This window comes from Salvelinus fontinalis, chromosome 27 (assembly GCF_029448725.1).
Source record: "Salvelinus fontinalis isolate EN_2023a chromosome 27, ASM2944872v1, whole genome shotgun sequence".
NCBI lineage: Eukaryota > Metazoa > Chordata > Actinopteri > Salmoniformes > Salmonidae > Salvelinus > Salvelinus fontinalis.
The window spans coordinates 8,945,501-8,960,858 of record NC_074691.1 but is presented as its reverse complement, the minus strand read 5'-3'; the positions used below and the strand labels follow the sequence as shown (position 1 = coordinate 8,960,858).

Here is a 15,358-nt window from a genome sequence, read left to right as displayed (position 1 = left end):
CTCTGCTATAACCAACTTCATTCAACTTTGTTTCAGTGAGCTAAGGCAAGTACATCCTTAGGCACTGACCTCAATTCCCATACTTCGTGGCCCAGTTTCTGGATATTTATATTAGAGCATGTATTACCTTGAAACATTGCCCTCCAGAAGGATTAATTATTAATGAACAATATCCCATGACAGCTGTTACAGCAAAAATAAGTTCTGAACTATGACCATTAAGCGTTTATACTTTTGGCCAGACGATATGCTGCCCGTTGCTATAAAACCTAAGCAGCAGTTGAGAATGTGCCTAAAATATGCTGTACTCATTCGGGTGGTAAGTAGTCATTGAGTTCAATTACCATTAATAATCAAAACCATGTTAAATAAATACACTTTATTTACAAAACCAAAATATGTACAATATACAGTGTACATTTGTTAACCAGGTAGTCACTCATCCAAAACCAACCAACCAAAAATCTATGTCAAGAAATGTTCCCTTTAAAATCCTTAATTTCTATAAACATACCACCTTGAATCGTACATAAAAATGGAACATGTACACCTATTAATTTAACTGACCATCTTGAAGTCAGTACAATATATATCCAAAATAGAATACTGTTGACATACTGTACAGTAAAATGTACTTTCTGCCATGTGACCTTACAGCATGAAATAAGATATAAATGTGACCTGAATTGTAGTTCCAATCTTTATTTCCAAACAACCCCCCCCCCCCAGACGTTGTATAAAAAGTAACATTATTACATGCGGCAATGCTCCATAAAAGTATTAGAGACAATTCCCCATTTACTGCTAAAATGTGTCAATTACTTCAGATTACATGTATGATTGCTGCAGTGTTTAACTCCACATACGGTATAAACTTGCTGGGGCATATTAAGAGTTGTGAAATTGATATGGGATATTGCCCAGGATCAATATGGTAGATTAGATTTAACGCAACAAAAATAAAAAATACCTTACAAATCTGCTAAATCAGCAGATGTACCAAAACAGCTTATTCATTTAGGCTGTGGGGAGATGATACATTGAAGCCTGTGTGGATGTTACCTCAAGGATATTCTGATCCATGCTGACCACCCCACAAAAAAACATTTCAGTTTGAGATCTAGTTGATTTGGCCTTCATCTGTTCCAAGGCCATCAATTACAGGGATCAAATTCAGATGATCTGCTTCTGCTCATTCATCAACTGGGAAATTCAAGCATTGACCTTGCAACATCTGAGTTTAAAAAAAAAAGCATAGTACATGAAATCGTCATTGAATAAAGAGAAATTCTACGATTCTGGAAAGTCAACTTGCCATCTTCTTCTTCTTAAAAAGCTTCATCAGCTGAGAAAATCTCTCTGCAATCTAATAGATTTATAAAAATAAAAAAAATAATCAACAAATATACAGAACCGACATTAATGCTCAGCAATAACTACTAGTCTCATATCAAAAAACATAGAATTCCATTACTATGAAAAAGAAACTCCAAACACAGTAAATGGGTAAAGACATACCTGAGCGGGTGTCTTGTTCATCTTCTCCGATAGGGCAGAGAAAGTACCCGGAGAGGCACCTTTCATCTTCAGCGAGAGGAGAATATCTCGGTCTTCATCCCTTTAAAAAGACAATTATGGTTTTAGCGACAATCATGACATGAAGACTCTCCAACAGCTAACATGCAGATGGTACATAACAAAAAGGCATGAATGTTAAAACCAACTCACCTTGTCCAAGTCACCACCACTGCACCCTTTTTTATGATGATATTCTTGGCAGACAGGCTGTTGGGTGATGGGGTAGATTGGGGTAGAGTAGTGACTTTACTTCTCTCTCTCTTGGAGCTTCTAGTCTCCTTTCCTTTGGCACTTGAGGACTTCTTTTTATGCTTGATCTTCTCAGGGATCACCTCCTTTTTAGGCCACTTTGCTTTCATTTCAACATGGTGCTTTGTCCTCTTTTTCCCGGTCTTACCCTTGCTGTGGTCTCTCTCCGGTGTGTCTTCTATGATGGTGAGGCATGGTGAAGATAGCGCAGATGCTGTTTCGGTGCTTGTGATAAGGTAGAAAGGAGGACTGGCCTCTGAAAAAGGAGTTTTAGAAGGAGTTAGTCCTGTGGGATGAGCTTTGTCTTTGCCATGTTGTTCTTCTCCTGGTGGTGTTTGAGGGCTTGAGACAGCCCTTGGATTGATGTCTGCACTTGTGGGGTAGATGCCTGGGTTGGTGCAGTTGACTTGAGGGCTTGTGGAGTTGACACATGGGTAGCTTGAGTTTGTGTCTGGGTTGGTGGAGTTATTTCCTGGGTAGGTAGATTTTACACTTCCTGGGCTTGAAGAGTTGACTCCTTGGCTTGTTGATTTAACTCCTAGGCATGTGGGGTTGACCACTAGGCTGGTGGAGTTGATGCCTGGGTTGGTGCAGTTGATGCCTGGGTTGGTGCAGTTGATGCCTGGGTTGGTGAAGTTGACACTTGAGTTGTTGGAGTTGATGTCTGGGCTGGTGTTTGCATGCCGTATCCTCACAATGAAATGATCATTTGACTTCTCCATCACTACTGCCTGCATGGGCAAGTGAGGCTTGAAGTGAAACAGGGGGTTAACAGGAGCCTCCCTAGTCCTGCCACCACCGCTTGACGCACCGCTGGAGTTGTCTGTGTCCAGGGCGAGGTGAATGTCCTGCTCTGTAGCATCTTCCCCATCCATAAGAGCATCCTCACTGAAGTGTGCACTGATGACACTATCTGGAGCAGACGTGGGCTCCACGTTGGCTGGGTGCAAGAAGCTGAGGTGATTGTCAGACTTGAGAGGCGAAGGAATTGTGAGGGAGACAGCCAGATCTTCTGCCAAAATGGAATAAGATCTCTGCGAGAACACACTGGCCTGTGATGTCATTTTGTCTTCTGGTAGGCTGGAGGGCACCTCTAACATGCAACTCTCATCCAACAGAGCTGGATTTAGTGGAATTTGGACTTTTGAATTTGGAGAGGAAAACTTGCAAGGTGAAATAGAAGACCATGTGGCAATGACTTTAGAGGGAGTACCAACTTTGGTTGTGGTACCAACTTTGCTTGGGGTGGTAACGCCTCGGAAGCGCTCTCCTTTGCGAGGAGTACCAAGAGGCCAGCCCTGATTGTCGCCAGCTGAGACACTAGTTTCTAGCAGATCAGACCCTTGTAAGAGACACTTGAAGATCTCTCCCATCTGGGAGTCTGTCACCAGGTTGAATGTTAGGTTGGAGGCTTGCTGTTCTGTGAGGATTTCGAAGTCAGACTTGTCATGGAGTGAGCCATTTTGAGACAGCCGGCGAACATAGGCTGCTGTTTTCTCAGCAGATGAAGAGCTGTTTGATGGTAAGATCTCTAACCCGTGTTGCAAAGGAGGTTGCATTGGAGGTTGCATAAGAGAATGATCTGAGGTTTGAGGCTCTGATTCCTTATCTTCTTCAAATGACATTTTAATATTTTTGCCTCTTCCAAGACCAGTTTTGCAAGGGGGGAGAGTCTGAGCCCTGGTTCTTTTTATGTTGTGTTCAACACACTCTGTTAATTCCTCTTGCGGTCTTTTAGTTGCAGATGTTCTGGACACACAATTCGTTTTTTGTACCGCTCCCTGCGGTCTTTTAAGTTTAGAGGCTGTGGACACCGATGACTTCACTGGCTGCTTGGGGGACTTCACTGGCTGCTTGGGGGACTTCACTGGCTGCTTGGAGAGACTCAAGTCCCTTTTATCAGCTCCTGCAGACTGGTTTCCATTTGCGGATTTGCAAACACTTCTCAGAGCAGTCTGAATTTCCTTGAATAAGAAGTCTAACTGCACATTCACAAAATCCCACAGCTTCGACTTCATATTAAGTGGTTCCTGGTCAAAGATGCGGTTGACAATGCCATTATTTGATAACTTACTCAAAACAGACAGTATGTTATTCTTCAGTTTCACTTTGAGGTCATCTTCTTGGCTGCATAGTTCAGTGAAGCTAACACTATCAACAAAGTCTGTAAAAGAGTCAAGGGACATGTCCATAACACCGCAGAAGCGGTCCTTAGAGAAGGTTGAACGAAGCTTCATGTACTTTTTCCTGCACGCATAGCGGATCTTTACAAACATGGCCATAACCTCCTCCACGGTACACAAGGCAGCTTTGGGTAACGGAGGTTGAACAGTTTTATAGCGAGCTTTTGACATGGGGCTTCCAACTGGTGAACTCAAGGTTTTACTTAGGAGTTTAGAATTCCCTTGCTCTTCAGGCGACTTCTTGGAAAGTCTAGGGGATGACTTGGGAATTTGTTGACTTTTAACAGTGCTTGTGGGCCTAAGCGTTTTGTCTGGAGAACTTGGAGTGATTGGAGTTTCTTCCCCTTCACTAAGAATTTCACCCTCTTCCAATTCATCCTCAGGGCTGGAAGAACGGACAGAAGCCCAATCCACATCTTGTTGTGTAGCACTTGCAATGGAGCGGCCAGGATTCTTGTTCTCCATATTCACATCCAACTTCTTTGAATTGGGATCCCCAGCAGCACTGGTCAACTCTGTCAAATACAATATTTTGGTTTCATTAGCAAAGTAAAAGGCATAACCTGTAGGCCTATGTTGACAAAGTAAATTCAGTGTCATGGAATTAGGCAGATGATTACAAACATAGGCTATTGCTGCATCTTCTAAACTTTGACAATAATGAAACATTTTCAGAAAATGTATAAAATCTTAACCATACCCATAGTGACATATCTTAAAGAGCAACTCCACCACTTTTCAACCTCATTTTATTATCTCCAGGACAATACCATTGTCTACATGTGAAAGCAAAGTTTGAAAGTTCTACCCGATTACATCATAAAAAATTGCAACATTTTAAACCTGAGATTCGCTGTGATGTGAGGAGCAAGAAAATACTCTCCCCTCTGGCTAGAAACTCGTTGCAGACTTTGAAAAATCAACGTTTTTAAAGAAATGTTTTAACTAATAATCCCAACCTGTTAAGTCACAAAAAACTTTTTTTGGACCTTTCCCATCTTTTTTAACAACAGATCATAGAAACGCGCCTTAGATGTACATGTCGACTCTGGTATGGTGCTGTAATGAATACGAGGTTGAAGTGGCAAAATTGTCATTTAAGTGATGCTTACCTTTGCAAAGACTCTTGACGTAAGCAGGTTTGCTGTGACATGGCGGCGGATGGCTTTTCCTCATTGGACGGACTGGGCTTGTGAGTGGGCTGATGGCATCTGGAATACCTTTAAGGCTGCTCAGTGTAAGCCTCATCGAGTCCTCGTCATGGGCCAATGGAATGGAGCTAGAGGGCTCGACATTCACGTCCTCATTCTCTGGCTCAGTATTGAGGGACTTCTTTGGTGTTTGTGACAAACCACTGTTGTGCTGTGCTGATGGTGCAACCTCTCCTGTTGTGCTGCTCACCTTAGACACGGCAATACTGCTCAACGGTGAACTTTGTTCCACAACAGCTTTCTCTTTCACACACTCCAGAGGTATCTCTGTGACATCATTAACGATCTCAGATGTAATGCAGATCTCTGGAATTACCTCCATGCTAATCGTACTGGAAACACCATGCTTGGAAATATCTTGCACCTCCGCCGTCACATCTAGACTAGAACTTGAAATAACAGAGGCAGGCAGTGGCAATTGCAGAGATTCCGATTGTTCTTTTCCTGGAACACCTTCAACAGCAGGATTTCCCACACAGACAGCAGCAGCAGGTGGAACTTGTGTCACAGTTTCAACAGCTTGACTTTTACAGACCAAAGCACTGGGAGTTTCATTTTCCATTGAATGGTCAGGGGTAAATCCGTTAGAAGATAGGCCAGTGTCATTATTTGAATTGTTTCCACAATTCCCAGTAACAGTAGTAGCAGTGACAGCAGCAGCAGTAAAATCCTCAGACTCACAAATTTTATTTGCAGAGGCACATTGTTCAGGTCTGCTTTTCAGTGGAGTTCTCAAAACAATGTCACAGTCTCGAGCTGAAACACAAACCTTCCTGAGAGGTTCTGGTGTGGTGGGTTCAGTCCTCTGATCCACTGTGGCCTCCGGCAGCTCAGGCCTACCTTCTGAGACATCTTGGACAATAGTGTCTTCCACTTCTAACTGGCACTTAGGTTGCTTTTTGGCCACTGTGGCCTCAGCCAGACCTTTGGTAGCATCCTGACAAGGTTCTTTGTCTGTATGTCTAAGGTTAATACTTTCAGGTTCTGAAGGCATTGGGATTTCTGAAGAGGACTGTACCACACTACTGTTGATTTCATCTAAGATTATTAATTTGTCTAGATCAGGCTGTCCGCTGTCTTCCGCTGACTGGTCGTCAGGAACTTCCTCAGGTGGTGTGCCCTCCTGTTCCTTGGTTTCAGCAGGCCGTCTTGGTTTTTTAACTGGTGACAGGGTAAGATTCAGAGTTTCCATGAAACTTAACTTTCTGTTTGGACCGTTCTCCTCTACAGAGCTTTTCTCAGCCACTTTAGCCTCAGATGGAAGCAATTCAGACTTCTCATCTGTCTTTTGCCCCCCGACTTTACTGTTGTCCATTGTCTTGTCCTTACTTACGTCCGTACTGCATCGGTCACTTTCCTTTGTTCTTCTTCTCTCTGTACAAGTGCTTTTTCTTTCTCCTGATTTTTTTGATCTATTCTTTTCTTTTCTGATCTCATCCTCTCTTCTTCTCTCCTCTTTCCTTCGATGGTCCCTTGGAGGACTTGTCCCTCCCTTGCGATTAAAAGATTCACTGGATCGTTCAGTGACACTGGCTTGATTCAAATAGGCGTGCTTTCTGTTAGAGGAAATGTCTTTAGTACTTCTACTATGCCTATTATCATCATCCTTATCACGCCTGAGCTCCTTATAATGCCGACTAGAACTTTTTGATTGATAGGCTGCACCATCTTTAGACAATCCTTCAGAAGTGCGGTTAGAGGAAGCACTGCAATGCAAAATGTCTGAGGTTGGATTTTTAGCCCGCTCTGATCTCCTGCATACTTCAACATCTGAGAGACGAGGGTATTTGCTTGACTTGGAGTTACATTTCCGCTGCTCCTTTGAGTCGGGCAGCCTGGGATTTTCACCTCCGCCTTCTCGGTGCTTGGTTTGTTTCGGCTCGTCTGACGGGCCAAGTTCACGTGTAGGGTGTCTAATCACAGAGTCCTGGCTGGAACTACTAACAGTGCGTTTCACGAGAGCTTCTGAATCTCCTCTAGCTGTCTTTGAAGTGACAGGAAGAGGTGGTCTGAGAACTGTTGCATCGAGAAGAGGTGGTCGGAAAACTGTTGCATCAGAGGGGGTTGGAGGGAGAAGGGGGTGGACCACATCTCTGTCTTTACAGAGGAGCTGGCTAAGATCCTTTACAACACAATCCTTTCTAGGACCCGGTGGTTGGCTTGGTGGAGGCTGCCCTGTAAGATTCTGTCTAGTTGAAATTAGTGGTTGGCTAAGTTGAGACAGCCCCGTAGGATTTAGTCTGGTTGGAACTTGTGGTTGGCTAGGTTGTGACTGCTCCGTAGGATTCTGTCTGGTTGGAATTTGATTTCTCAGGCAGTTCATCTGAGATTGATGGTGAACTACAGGACCCCTCCTTGGCCTGAAACTAAAAGTTGAAACATAAATTACTCACATGCCCGAGATTTACAGAGAGAGGTCATAGAAAGTATACATTTACCTAACGGGCACATAGAAAATGTGTATTTTTCGTTCTTGCGTGTCCCCATTGGAGATGTACATCCCTAAAATAACTGTAAGTACCCTGCCAACTACGAGTTACCAATTCACAGGTGTATATGAAGTACGAAGGGTCAAGACACTTACCTTTGGCTCAACCTATTTATCTCCTCGTCCTTCCGCACAACCTCCATTTTAGCCGTTTTGATGAGCGCACAGATGTTCTTCTTCAGGCGGCTGTTCTCGGTGTTCAGCGTTGTATTCTTCAAAGTGAAAATGCACGTCAAGCACGTAAGTGGTAACACTAACTGTAATGTAATTAGTTCTGGATAAGTGCGTCTGCTAAACGACTAAAAATGAAAATGAGATAATCTATGTAATAATTTTGTCAATTTAGCCCTTTCATCACGACAGAATCACATTCATGATTGTCATGGAACATTTTTTTAGTTGTACAATCTAATTCAAGTCAATGTATCCAGTCATTTCAAGTACTGGGTATTTTCCTCATATTTCAAGGGGTACTACAAATACATGAGTGACACTTAAGACTTTCTATTACAAACCTGTGTTTCAGTCTGCTGCAACCTTCTCATTAACTCATCAACTTGGCTTTGTGCTGCATTGAATCTTGTCCTCAACTGTAATGAGATAGGGGTACAGATGGTTATTCATTTATAATGGGAACAGGAGCTGTGTACCAGCATTCCATTTAAGACAAACGGGGGAGGGTAAAAAAAAAAAAAATTGGATACATGAATTGGATAAGCATTATGGTACAAACCTCATTGTAGGAAGACTCTCTATCCTGCTGTTCCTCTGTTATGATTTCTTCATATAAGTCCATATATTTCAGATTCTGTGGTGAGAGGAGTGTGTAGTTCCTTTCTGTAATAAGATCGCACAAATACAAAGTATGTTATCAGTTCTCATATTCTGAGAGAACACAGGAATGCGGGTATCTTTTCTACTTCTAAAAAAACACATATCTGACTCAGACCACCTCGTAAAGAACCAATGTGTATGTTTGAGTGGAGTTTACCTGAATTTGAATTCATCTTTGGACTTTCTAAACCAAAATAAATATCCACAGAATCTTCATTGAAAGCTGCTGTGGTGTCTGTGGGGTAAAAGTATCGCAAAGTTACCCACATATTGCACTTCTGTAATTTCATCACATGGAATAACATTACTGTAGAAATGCCTTGTATTATTGGATACAGTACAGATAATATGCTTATGTAATAAGGGATCCACATAAGACATGACCCTTCCCGAACCATACAAGAGAGAATAGGAGAATTCATACTTTTCCATAAGAGTGCTTTGTGACAGTACAGTTATACAATAAGAATTTCAGATCAACTCATGGCAGTAACTATACTGAACAAAAATATAAAAACGCAACATGTGAAGTGTTGGTCTAATGTTTCATGAGCTGAGATAAAAGATCCCTGAAATGTTCCATATGCACAAAAAGCTTCTCAATTTTTGTGTACACTTTTGTTTACATCTCTCAGGTACAGACAATTTTGTGAGAAGACCGATTTTAGGGATGTCTCACGGGCTGACAAACACTGCTCTAGCTCCGTCACCTTTCACCGCAGATGTGGAAGTGCGGCATAGGCAGATGCGGCGGATTGAGACGCATCCAATGCAAAATATAATATCTCTAGCTTAAACTGATTTTATGGGGATTGTTTTTATTATTATGCTAATTCGATGTTCGACCTTAGGGGGATTTATTAAAGTATCTGTGACCAACAACTGCATATCTGTATTCACAGTCATAAGAAATCCACAGATTAGGGCCTCATAAATCTATGTAAATTAACTGATTTCCTTATATGAACTGTAACTCAGTAAAATCTTTGCAATTGTTGCATTTATATTTTGTTCAGTGCACTTTAGGGAAGTGGACCATGTCTTTCAGCAGCCCATCTGTAAATAACCCACCCAACTACCTCATCCCCATATTGTTATTTATTTTTGCTCTTTTGCACCCCAGTAGCTCTAATTGCACATCATAATCTGCACATCTATCACTCCAGTGTTAATGCTAAATTGTAATTATTTCACCACTATGGCCTATTTATTGCCTTACCTCCCTAAATTTGCACACACTGTATATACATTTTTCTATTGTTTCATTGACTGTATGTTTGTTTATCCCATGCGTAACTTTGTGTTGTTGTTTTTGTCGCACTGCTTTGCTTTATCTTGGCCAGGTCGCAGTTGTAAATGAGAACTGGTTCTCAACTGGACTACCTGGTGAAATATTTTTTTTTATAAAAATCCACCATATCTACCTATGGACAGTTAAATAGGTTATAGCATTGTACTCACTATGGTGGTCTTGGCTGAGGTCACCATACACTTCATCCATCAAATCACCCTCCATTCTCCTGATGCTCAATCAATGGCTCAGAGATGTACCTGGAAGTAGCTGGAAGAAACGATGCATCATTTGTGTGGCAAGCCATGCATTACTTGCAAAAGAGTCCAGATATCTTGAAATTTGTGAGGTCGATGGGAAAAGTGATCAGCAAAACATTTGGACCTTCTAGAGACTAATGCCTGGATTTTAAAAGTAATAAGTTAGCTTGTAGCATGATCACACAACTAGTTAGCTCTTATAATTATCAGTAAGCTTTCTAATGTCAACTACTGTAACTAGTTATTAACAGTAAGCTGCCTAATGTCAACTAGCAAGCTACCTAGGATCTAAGAAGCATAACGTTACAAAACATGTTATTCTGGCTGGAATGGCTAGCACAAGAGCTTCTGCTGGGTTGGTGGTAGCTACTAACTAGTACCAATCCCTAGATTGAGTAGCTATTAAGCTTGTTAGTTAGCCAGTCATTTAGTTAACAACAAAACAATTATGTTTGTAGTTCATTGAGCAAACTTAAAATCAGCTATGTTGGCTCCTTGTAACGTTACATGCACCAAGGGCAAGGATACGATGGAATAACACAGCCACAATATAGTTACCGTTATATTACTTTAGCTAGCGGACTGACACAAGCCAGCTAACGTTAGCTAGCTATGGGACCCACACAAACGTACCCATCTACAAACTCAAGACACGGAGGAACATTAAATTATGAAAAAACCTTGGAATGTGAATTTACACAAAATATCTACTCACCATGTGAAAATCGATTCTAAGAATGTTGTTTAGCATGTTATTATGCTTTATCATCTGTTTACAATCACTGTCGCGACGACCAAACAACCTTCTTCAGGGAGCAGGAAATAACGACATTTTCCCGCGGTCTCTGCAAGACACATGCAGCGCCTCTTCCGGGACTTTCAAGCGTTCAAAATAAAATGATTAAATTAAAGCAGCATATTGTTTAGCCAGACTCAATCAAAGCCAATGTCAATAAAACACTTTCTAATCATAGGACACCACAGTTTCTGACCTCGAAAACGTTGTTAATAAATTGTGAATAATCTTAAATTGGAACCTCCCAGTAAGTATATTTATAACTATGTCCTTGTTCAATTTGTGCTCTTGGGTGTCTTTTATGAAATGTATTTAGATTTATCCAAAGCAAAAGCATCTATCTCAAGTAGGTATGCATGTCGCTTCCAATGGCGTCATCTAAGCGACATCATTTGGACAATCGCCCGAACCGGAAGTGTTTCTGATTTACTCACATGTGGACTGGATTTTAACAGTAACGGGAACGTGCTTGCTGTGTTGTGATTCAACCTAGACAGACAAGTGATGTATGTACCTCACGATTTGGTCAACGACTAATATAACAACCTATTACAGTTTTTATCCATTATCGTACATTTCGCTGTGGATCTCTCTGTTCTGAACGACAAATGGTACGATGGAAAATTTAGAATTGAGCCTGTCATCACTTGGTACCATATCCAGACATATTGACAAAAGTCACAACGAACTCAGCAAGTATTTAACTAAACAGGTAAGATACATTTCTCATAGACTTATTAATACCATAGTGTCTGTAATATGTCTCTTTTATATGACTTATTGATAGGTGATGCATCCTATCTGCATATTCCACCATCTTAAATATGCATAGATTAGATATCTTATTAACCATCCAAGAAATTGCACTACGCCTACACACCATCTTAATGAATGCAAATGTGACCCAATTACAATTGTCTTTTATCAGGACGCTATTTACATTACAGTGATGGGTGTCCCTTGAGATTGGAGGGTATAGACTTAGCCAATGCTTGTCTACAGTTGCCTGGAAAGTCCTAATGAATTCAATGTCAATCTTGACTTTCACCTGATATGTCTTTCTGTCTGTCTGTAGATATGGAGCCAGCAGGACAGACAGAGCATTCTGGCATGTTTGTCTCAGCTGCTGTTGGAGAAGGACTATACACTGCTGCTCGCCCGCCACCTCCGGCCGCTGATCCTGGACCTGCTGGAGAGGAATGCGCAGAGGATCAAAGCAGACGGCAGAATCAACCATGATCTCCACGAGCGCCTGTGTGTGGCACTCAGCAAACTCCTCGGCGTCAGTCCCGATGCACAGGCGTAAGTGAACCCTCTGTGATCTCCGACGTGACGAACACTTCATAAACACTAGTTATCTTTTCTATTCTCGTCTAAGTGCTTGAAGTGGCATGAAAAAGCTGCCAATACTCACTTTATTTTTTACTGTACCAGAGCTGGTATTTTAGTGCTGGTATTTTTTATGAGGGGCTTGTACTCAAGCAGTAGAAAATTCACAGTACTACCGGCCCACTTCAACCACTACTTCCAAGCTGTTACACTCCCCTCTTTTCTTTCTTAGGTTTGCTGCGAGGTACTTCAACGATGCCCCTCCAGTGTTCCAGAGGCTCTTCTTCACCAGTGAAGAGTCCTCGTCTGTCCAGTATGGCCCCAGGAGGATGAAGCTGCGGGACCTAATGGGTGCTACCCTCCGCTTCCTCCAGAGCGACTGTGCCAAGTTCCGAGTCCTCTGGGACTGGAGTGCGTGTGTTTCTCAACTGCTCACCAGCGACATCATGGTTCGAGGGTGCGTATCTACCATGTCTACCGTTTTCACGGTGTCTATTCTCTCAAGCTGCCTCGCACTACGGAAACGAGCTGAATGTTTTGATTGATGCTTTTGCGACCGTCTGTTTGTTCATGTGAAGTCAACTTGCGGTCGTCTGGATTCTTTCCCATGTAGTTACACTGCCCAGTGTCTGGCCCTGGTGTCCCACATGACTGACAATCAGAAAACCATATTTTTGAGAAAGGTGCTGTCGAGTGACGAGATTCAGCACATGAAGATAAAGTAGGTTAATTTCTGTTTCTATTATTACAATCTGTTGCAAGTGCATGAATTACATTTTCAGCTTATAACCTTTGCTTGTATCGGTTCATAAACATCTAGGTCACTGGAGGAAACTCAGCAGTTTGAGGTAGAGAAGGCCCTGGTCCTGGCTAATCAGGGCACTGTGCTGTGGCACCAGGAGAAGGGGAACAAATTCACCCGGGGTCAGGTGCTGTCAGAAGACCTGTCCCAGACTGTGGTGGCTGTCTGTGGGGTGGTGCTACCTAGGATCGCCCCCAAACAGACAGAACAGGTAAGACTTCCTGTTGAAATTAAGGGGCGATTTCCTGGACACAGATTAAATCTAGTCCTAGACTAAAAAGCAAACTAAATAGGGAGTCTCCATCAAATTCTTTATAGTTTTGTTATTTGAAAAAGTGGATTTGATATATGGTTCAAACAACATCGGTAGTGTTGATTTGATTCGTGTAAATATATTTAAAATCTAGGGTAACCTAAAGGATCTGGTGCTAGTGGATTCGACCTGTCGCAACCTGAGGAGACTGGCCATGGCAGTGGCATCCCAGAAGGCTGTTCTTCTGGAAGGGCCCATTGGATGTGGTAAAACTGCACTGGTGGAGTTCTTGGCTGCCGTGACCGGACATACCAAAACACCAGAGATTCTCAAAGTCCAACTTGGGGATCAAACTGACAGCAAGGTAAGAGCAGTGATTTAATATAGGCAACCTATGAAATCATTTTCAGTATCAGTCCATATAGAGGGAGAGTCCAATGACACTCGTATGACCTCAACCTCTGAGAGTTTTCTAACGTTTTTTCAACGGTAGCAAATAGGAATTGTCTAATCTGTTTGCTGTATTTTTGCAGATGTTGCTCGGGATGTATCGCTGTACTGATATCCCAGGGAAGTTTGTGTGGCAGCCAGGCACCCTGACCCAGGCTGTCTCCAAAGGACACTGGATCCTGTTGGAGGACATTGACCATGCTCCTCTAGATGTGGTGGGTATTTGCACACCTGAATCACACATGGAATTACATGAAGTGGCCTGTACAGTTATTACCGTAGGAGTTGGTTCAAGACTACAAGGTATTTTCTAGTATGTCATCCTATGGGTTTGTATGCCTTGCAGATATCTGTACTCCTTCCCTTGATGGAGAATAAAAAGCTGATGATCCCAGGACGGGAGGACTGCGTCGAAGTGGCCCCAGGCTTCCAATTCTTTGCTACGAGAAGGTAAGAATATGATTATATGTGGCCCACATGTGACTATAAATGTCATCCTCTTTTTAAACACAGAAACTAACTGATGTTTGTGTTTGTTTGTAGGATGTTCCACAGTGCCGGAGGTTGGTACAGACCACAGAACACCCACGCAGCTCTCTTGGACAAGTACTGGACTAAACTGCAGATGGGAAATATGGCACGAGAAGAACTGAAGAAGGTGAGACGACTGAGGACTTGATCAAACGATGTCCACGTGGATTTCCTGTAGTTTTATATTTTGACCATTGTATCAAGCGTAGTTTCTGTAGCATGATGTACTACGGTACCCATAATGCTCAGTACACTGATTCTGTTTAACCTTACTAAACTAAAGAAGTCCCTGAAGCTACCAGTAGTGTTATTCTTTGTCTGTGCAGGTTCTGGTGAGCAGGTACCCTAACCTGACGGTTGTTGTGGAGCGCCTCCTGGATATTTACTGCCAGCTGACTGGAGAGAGTCATCCTGACCCGGTGGCACTGGGCAACACAGACAGCCTGCAGCCCCCAGAGGTGTCCCATCACAGGCTGGAAGGCAAGACCACGTCCCTTGAGGGGAGGGGACTGTCCCTGAGGTAATGCCCAGTATCATGCTAACATTTTTAAATCTTGAGATTTTGAGAACTGGTACATGTTGAAGCTGGGAAAAAACGGTTAAAGGAAAGATTTACCCATTTTGAATGTTTTTTAAAAATAGTTTTGGTGCGTCTTTGAGTGATGTTCTATTGATACCCAGGGTCATTTCATGTTTTAATGTTTATCTGAGCTTCTTCCCTTCATATAATGCAAAACGTGTCATACTGGCTGTATTTCTGCCTGCTTAAACGGCTAGCTCAGATACACATGAAAAGGAAATTTAATTTCAGGTTTAAGCTTCATTTTAAACTTTGTAGCTACTTACATTTATTAAAATGTCTTGTACCAATGGATTTGACCAATCACAGCTAACAATGCCAACCCTCAAATTCCCACCAAAGGTGTCTACAACAATCTTTTTTCCCTGCTTTGAAAGATGACACAGTCCATCTGTCTATATGCCGCTGTTAGCTCATGAACTTGTGATAAACTCATTGCCATAATTCCCTAGCTATTCAGTCCCCTCCCCCCCCCATCATATAGAGAGTCAAACCCAGCAAGCCCCATCCATCCCACCACTTG

General features: G+C 42.3%; 2 protein-coding genes across 2 annotated transcripts in view; one reads left to right on the top strand and one right to left on the bottom strand.

Annotated features, from left to right (window-relative positions):
* Positions 1-364: 364 nt before the first annotated feature.
* Positions 365-11,242, bottom strand: LOC129824983 (CASP8-associated protein 2-like). Its single transcript, XM_055884590.1, has 10 exons — positions 10,810-11,242; positions 10,005-10,104; positions 8,701-8,778; positions 8,443-8,546; positions 8,225-8,299; positions 7,806-7,921; positions 5,123-7,587; positions 1,729-4,525; positions 1,519-1,618; positions 365-1,366 (listed from the first exon to the last, which is right to left on the bottom strand). The coding sequence occupies exons 2-10, from the start codon at positions 10,057-10,059 to the stop codon at positions 1,307-1,309; spliced, it is 5,850 nt and encodes a 1,949-aa protein (XP_055740565.1). The 5' UTR covers positions 10,060-10,104; positions 10,810-11,242; the 3' UTR covers positions 365-1,306.
* An 84-nt stretch (positions 11,243-11,326) lies between these two features.
* Positions 11,327-15,358, top strand: part of LOC129824982 (midasin-like) — a 46,267-nt gene continuing 42,235 nt past the window's right edge. The window contains exons 1-10 of the mRNA XM_055884589.1: positions 11,327-11,602; positions 11,966-12,192; positions 12,452-12,676; positions 12,833-12,940; positions 13,040-13,232; positions 13,429-13,638; positions 13,808-13,939; positions 14,071-14,174; positions 14,268-14,382; positions 14,582-14,775. Coding sequence (XP_055740564.1) covers positions 11,507-11,602; positions 11,966-12,192; positions 12,452-12,676; positions 12,833-12,940; positions 13,040-13,232; positions 13,429-13,638; positions 13,808-13,939; positions 14,071-14,174; positions 14,268-14,382; positions 14,582-14,775 — 1,604 coding nt within the window. The 5' untranslated portion in view covers positions 11,327-11,506. The remainder of the gene's footprint in view (positions 11,603-11,965; positions 12,193-12,451; positions 12,677-12,832; positions 12,941-13,039; positions 13,233-13,428; positions 13,639-13,807; positions 13,940-14,070; positions 14,175-14,267; positions 14,383-14,581; positions 14,776-15,358) is intronic.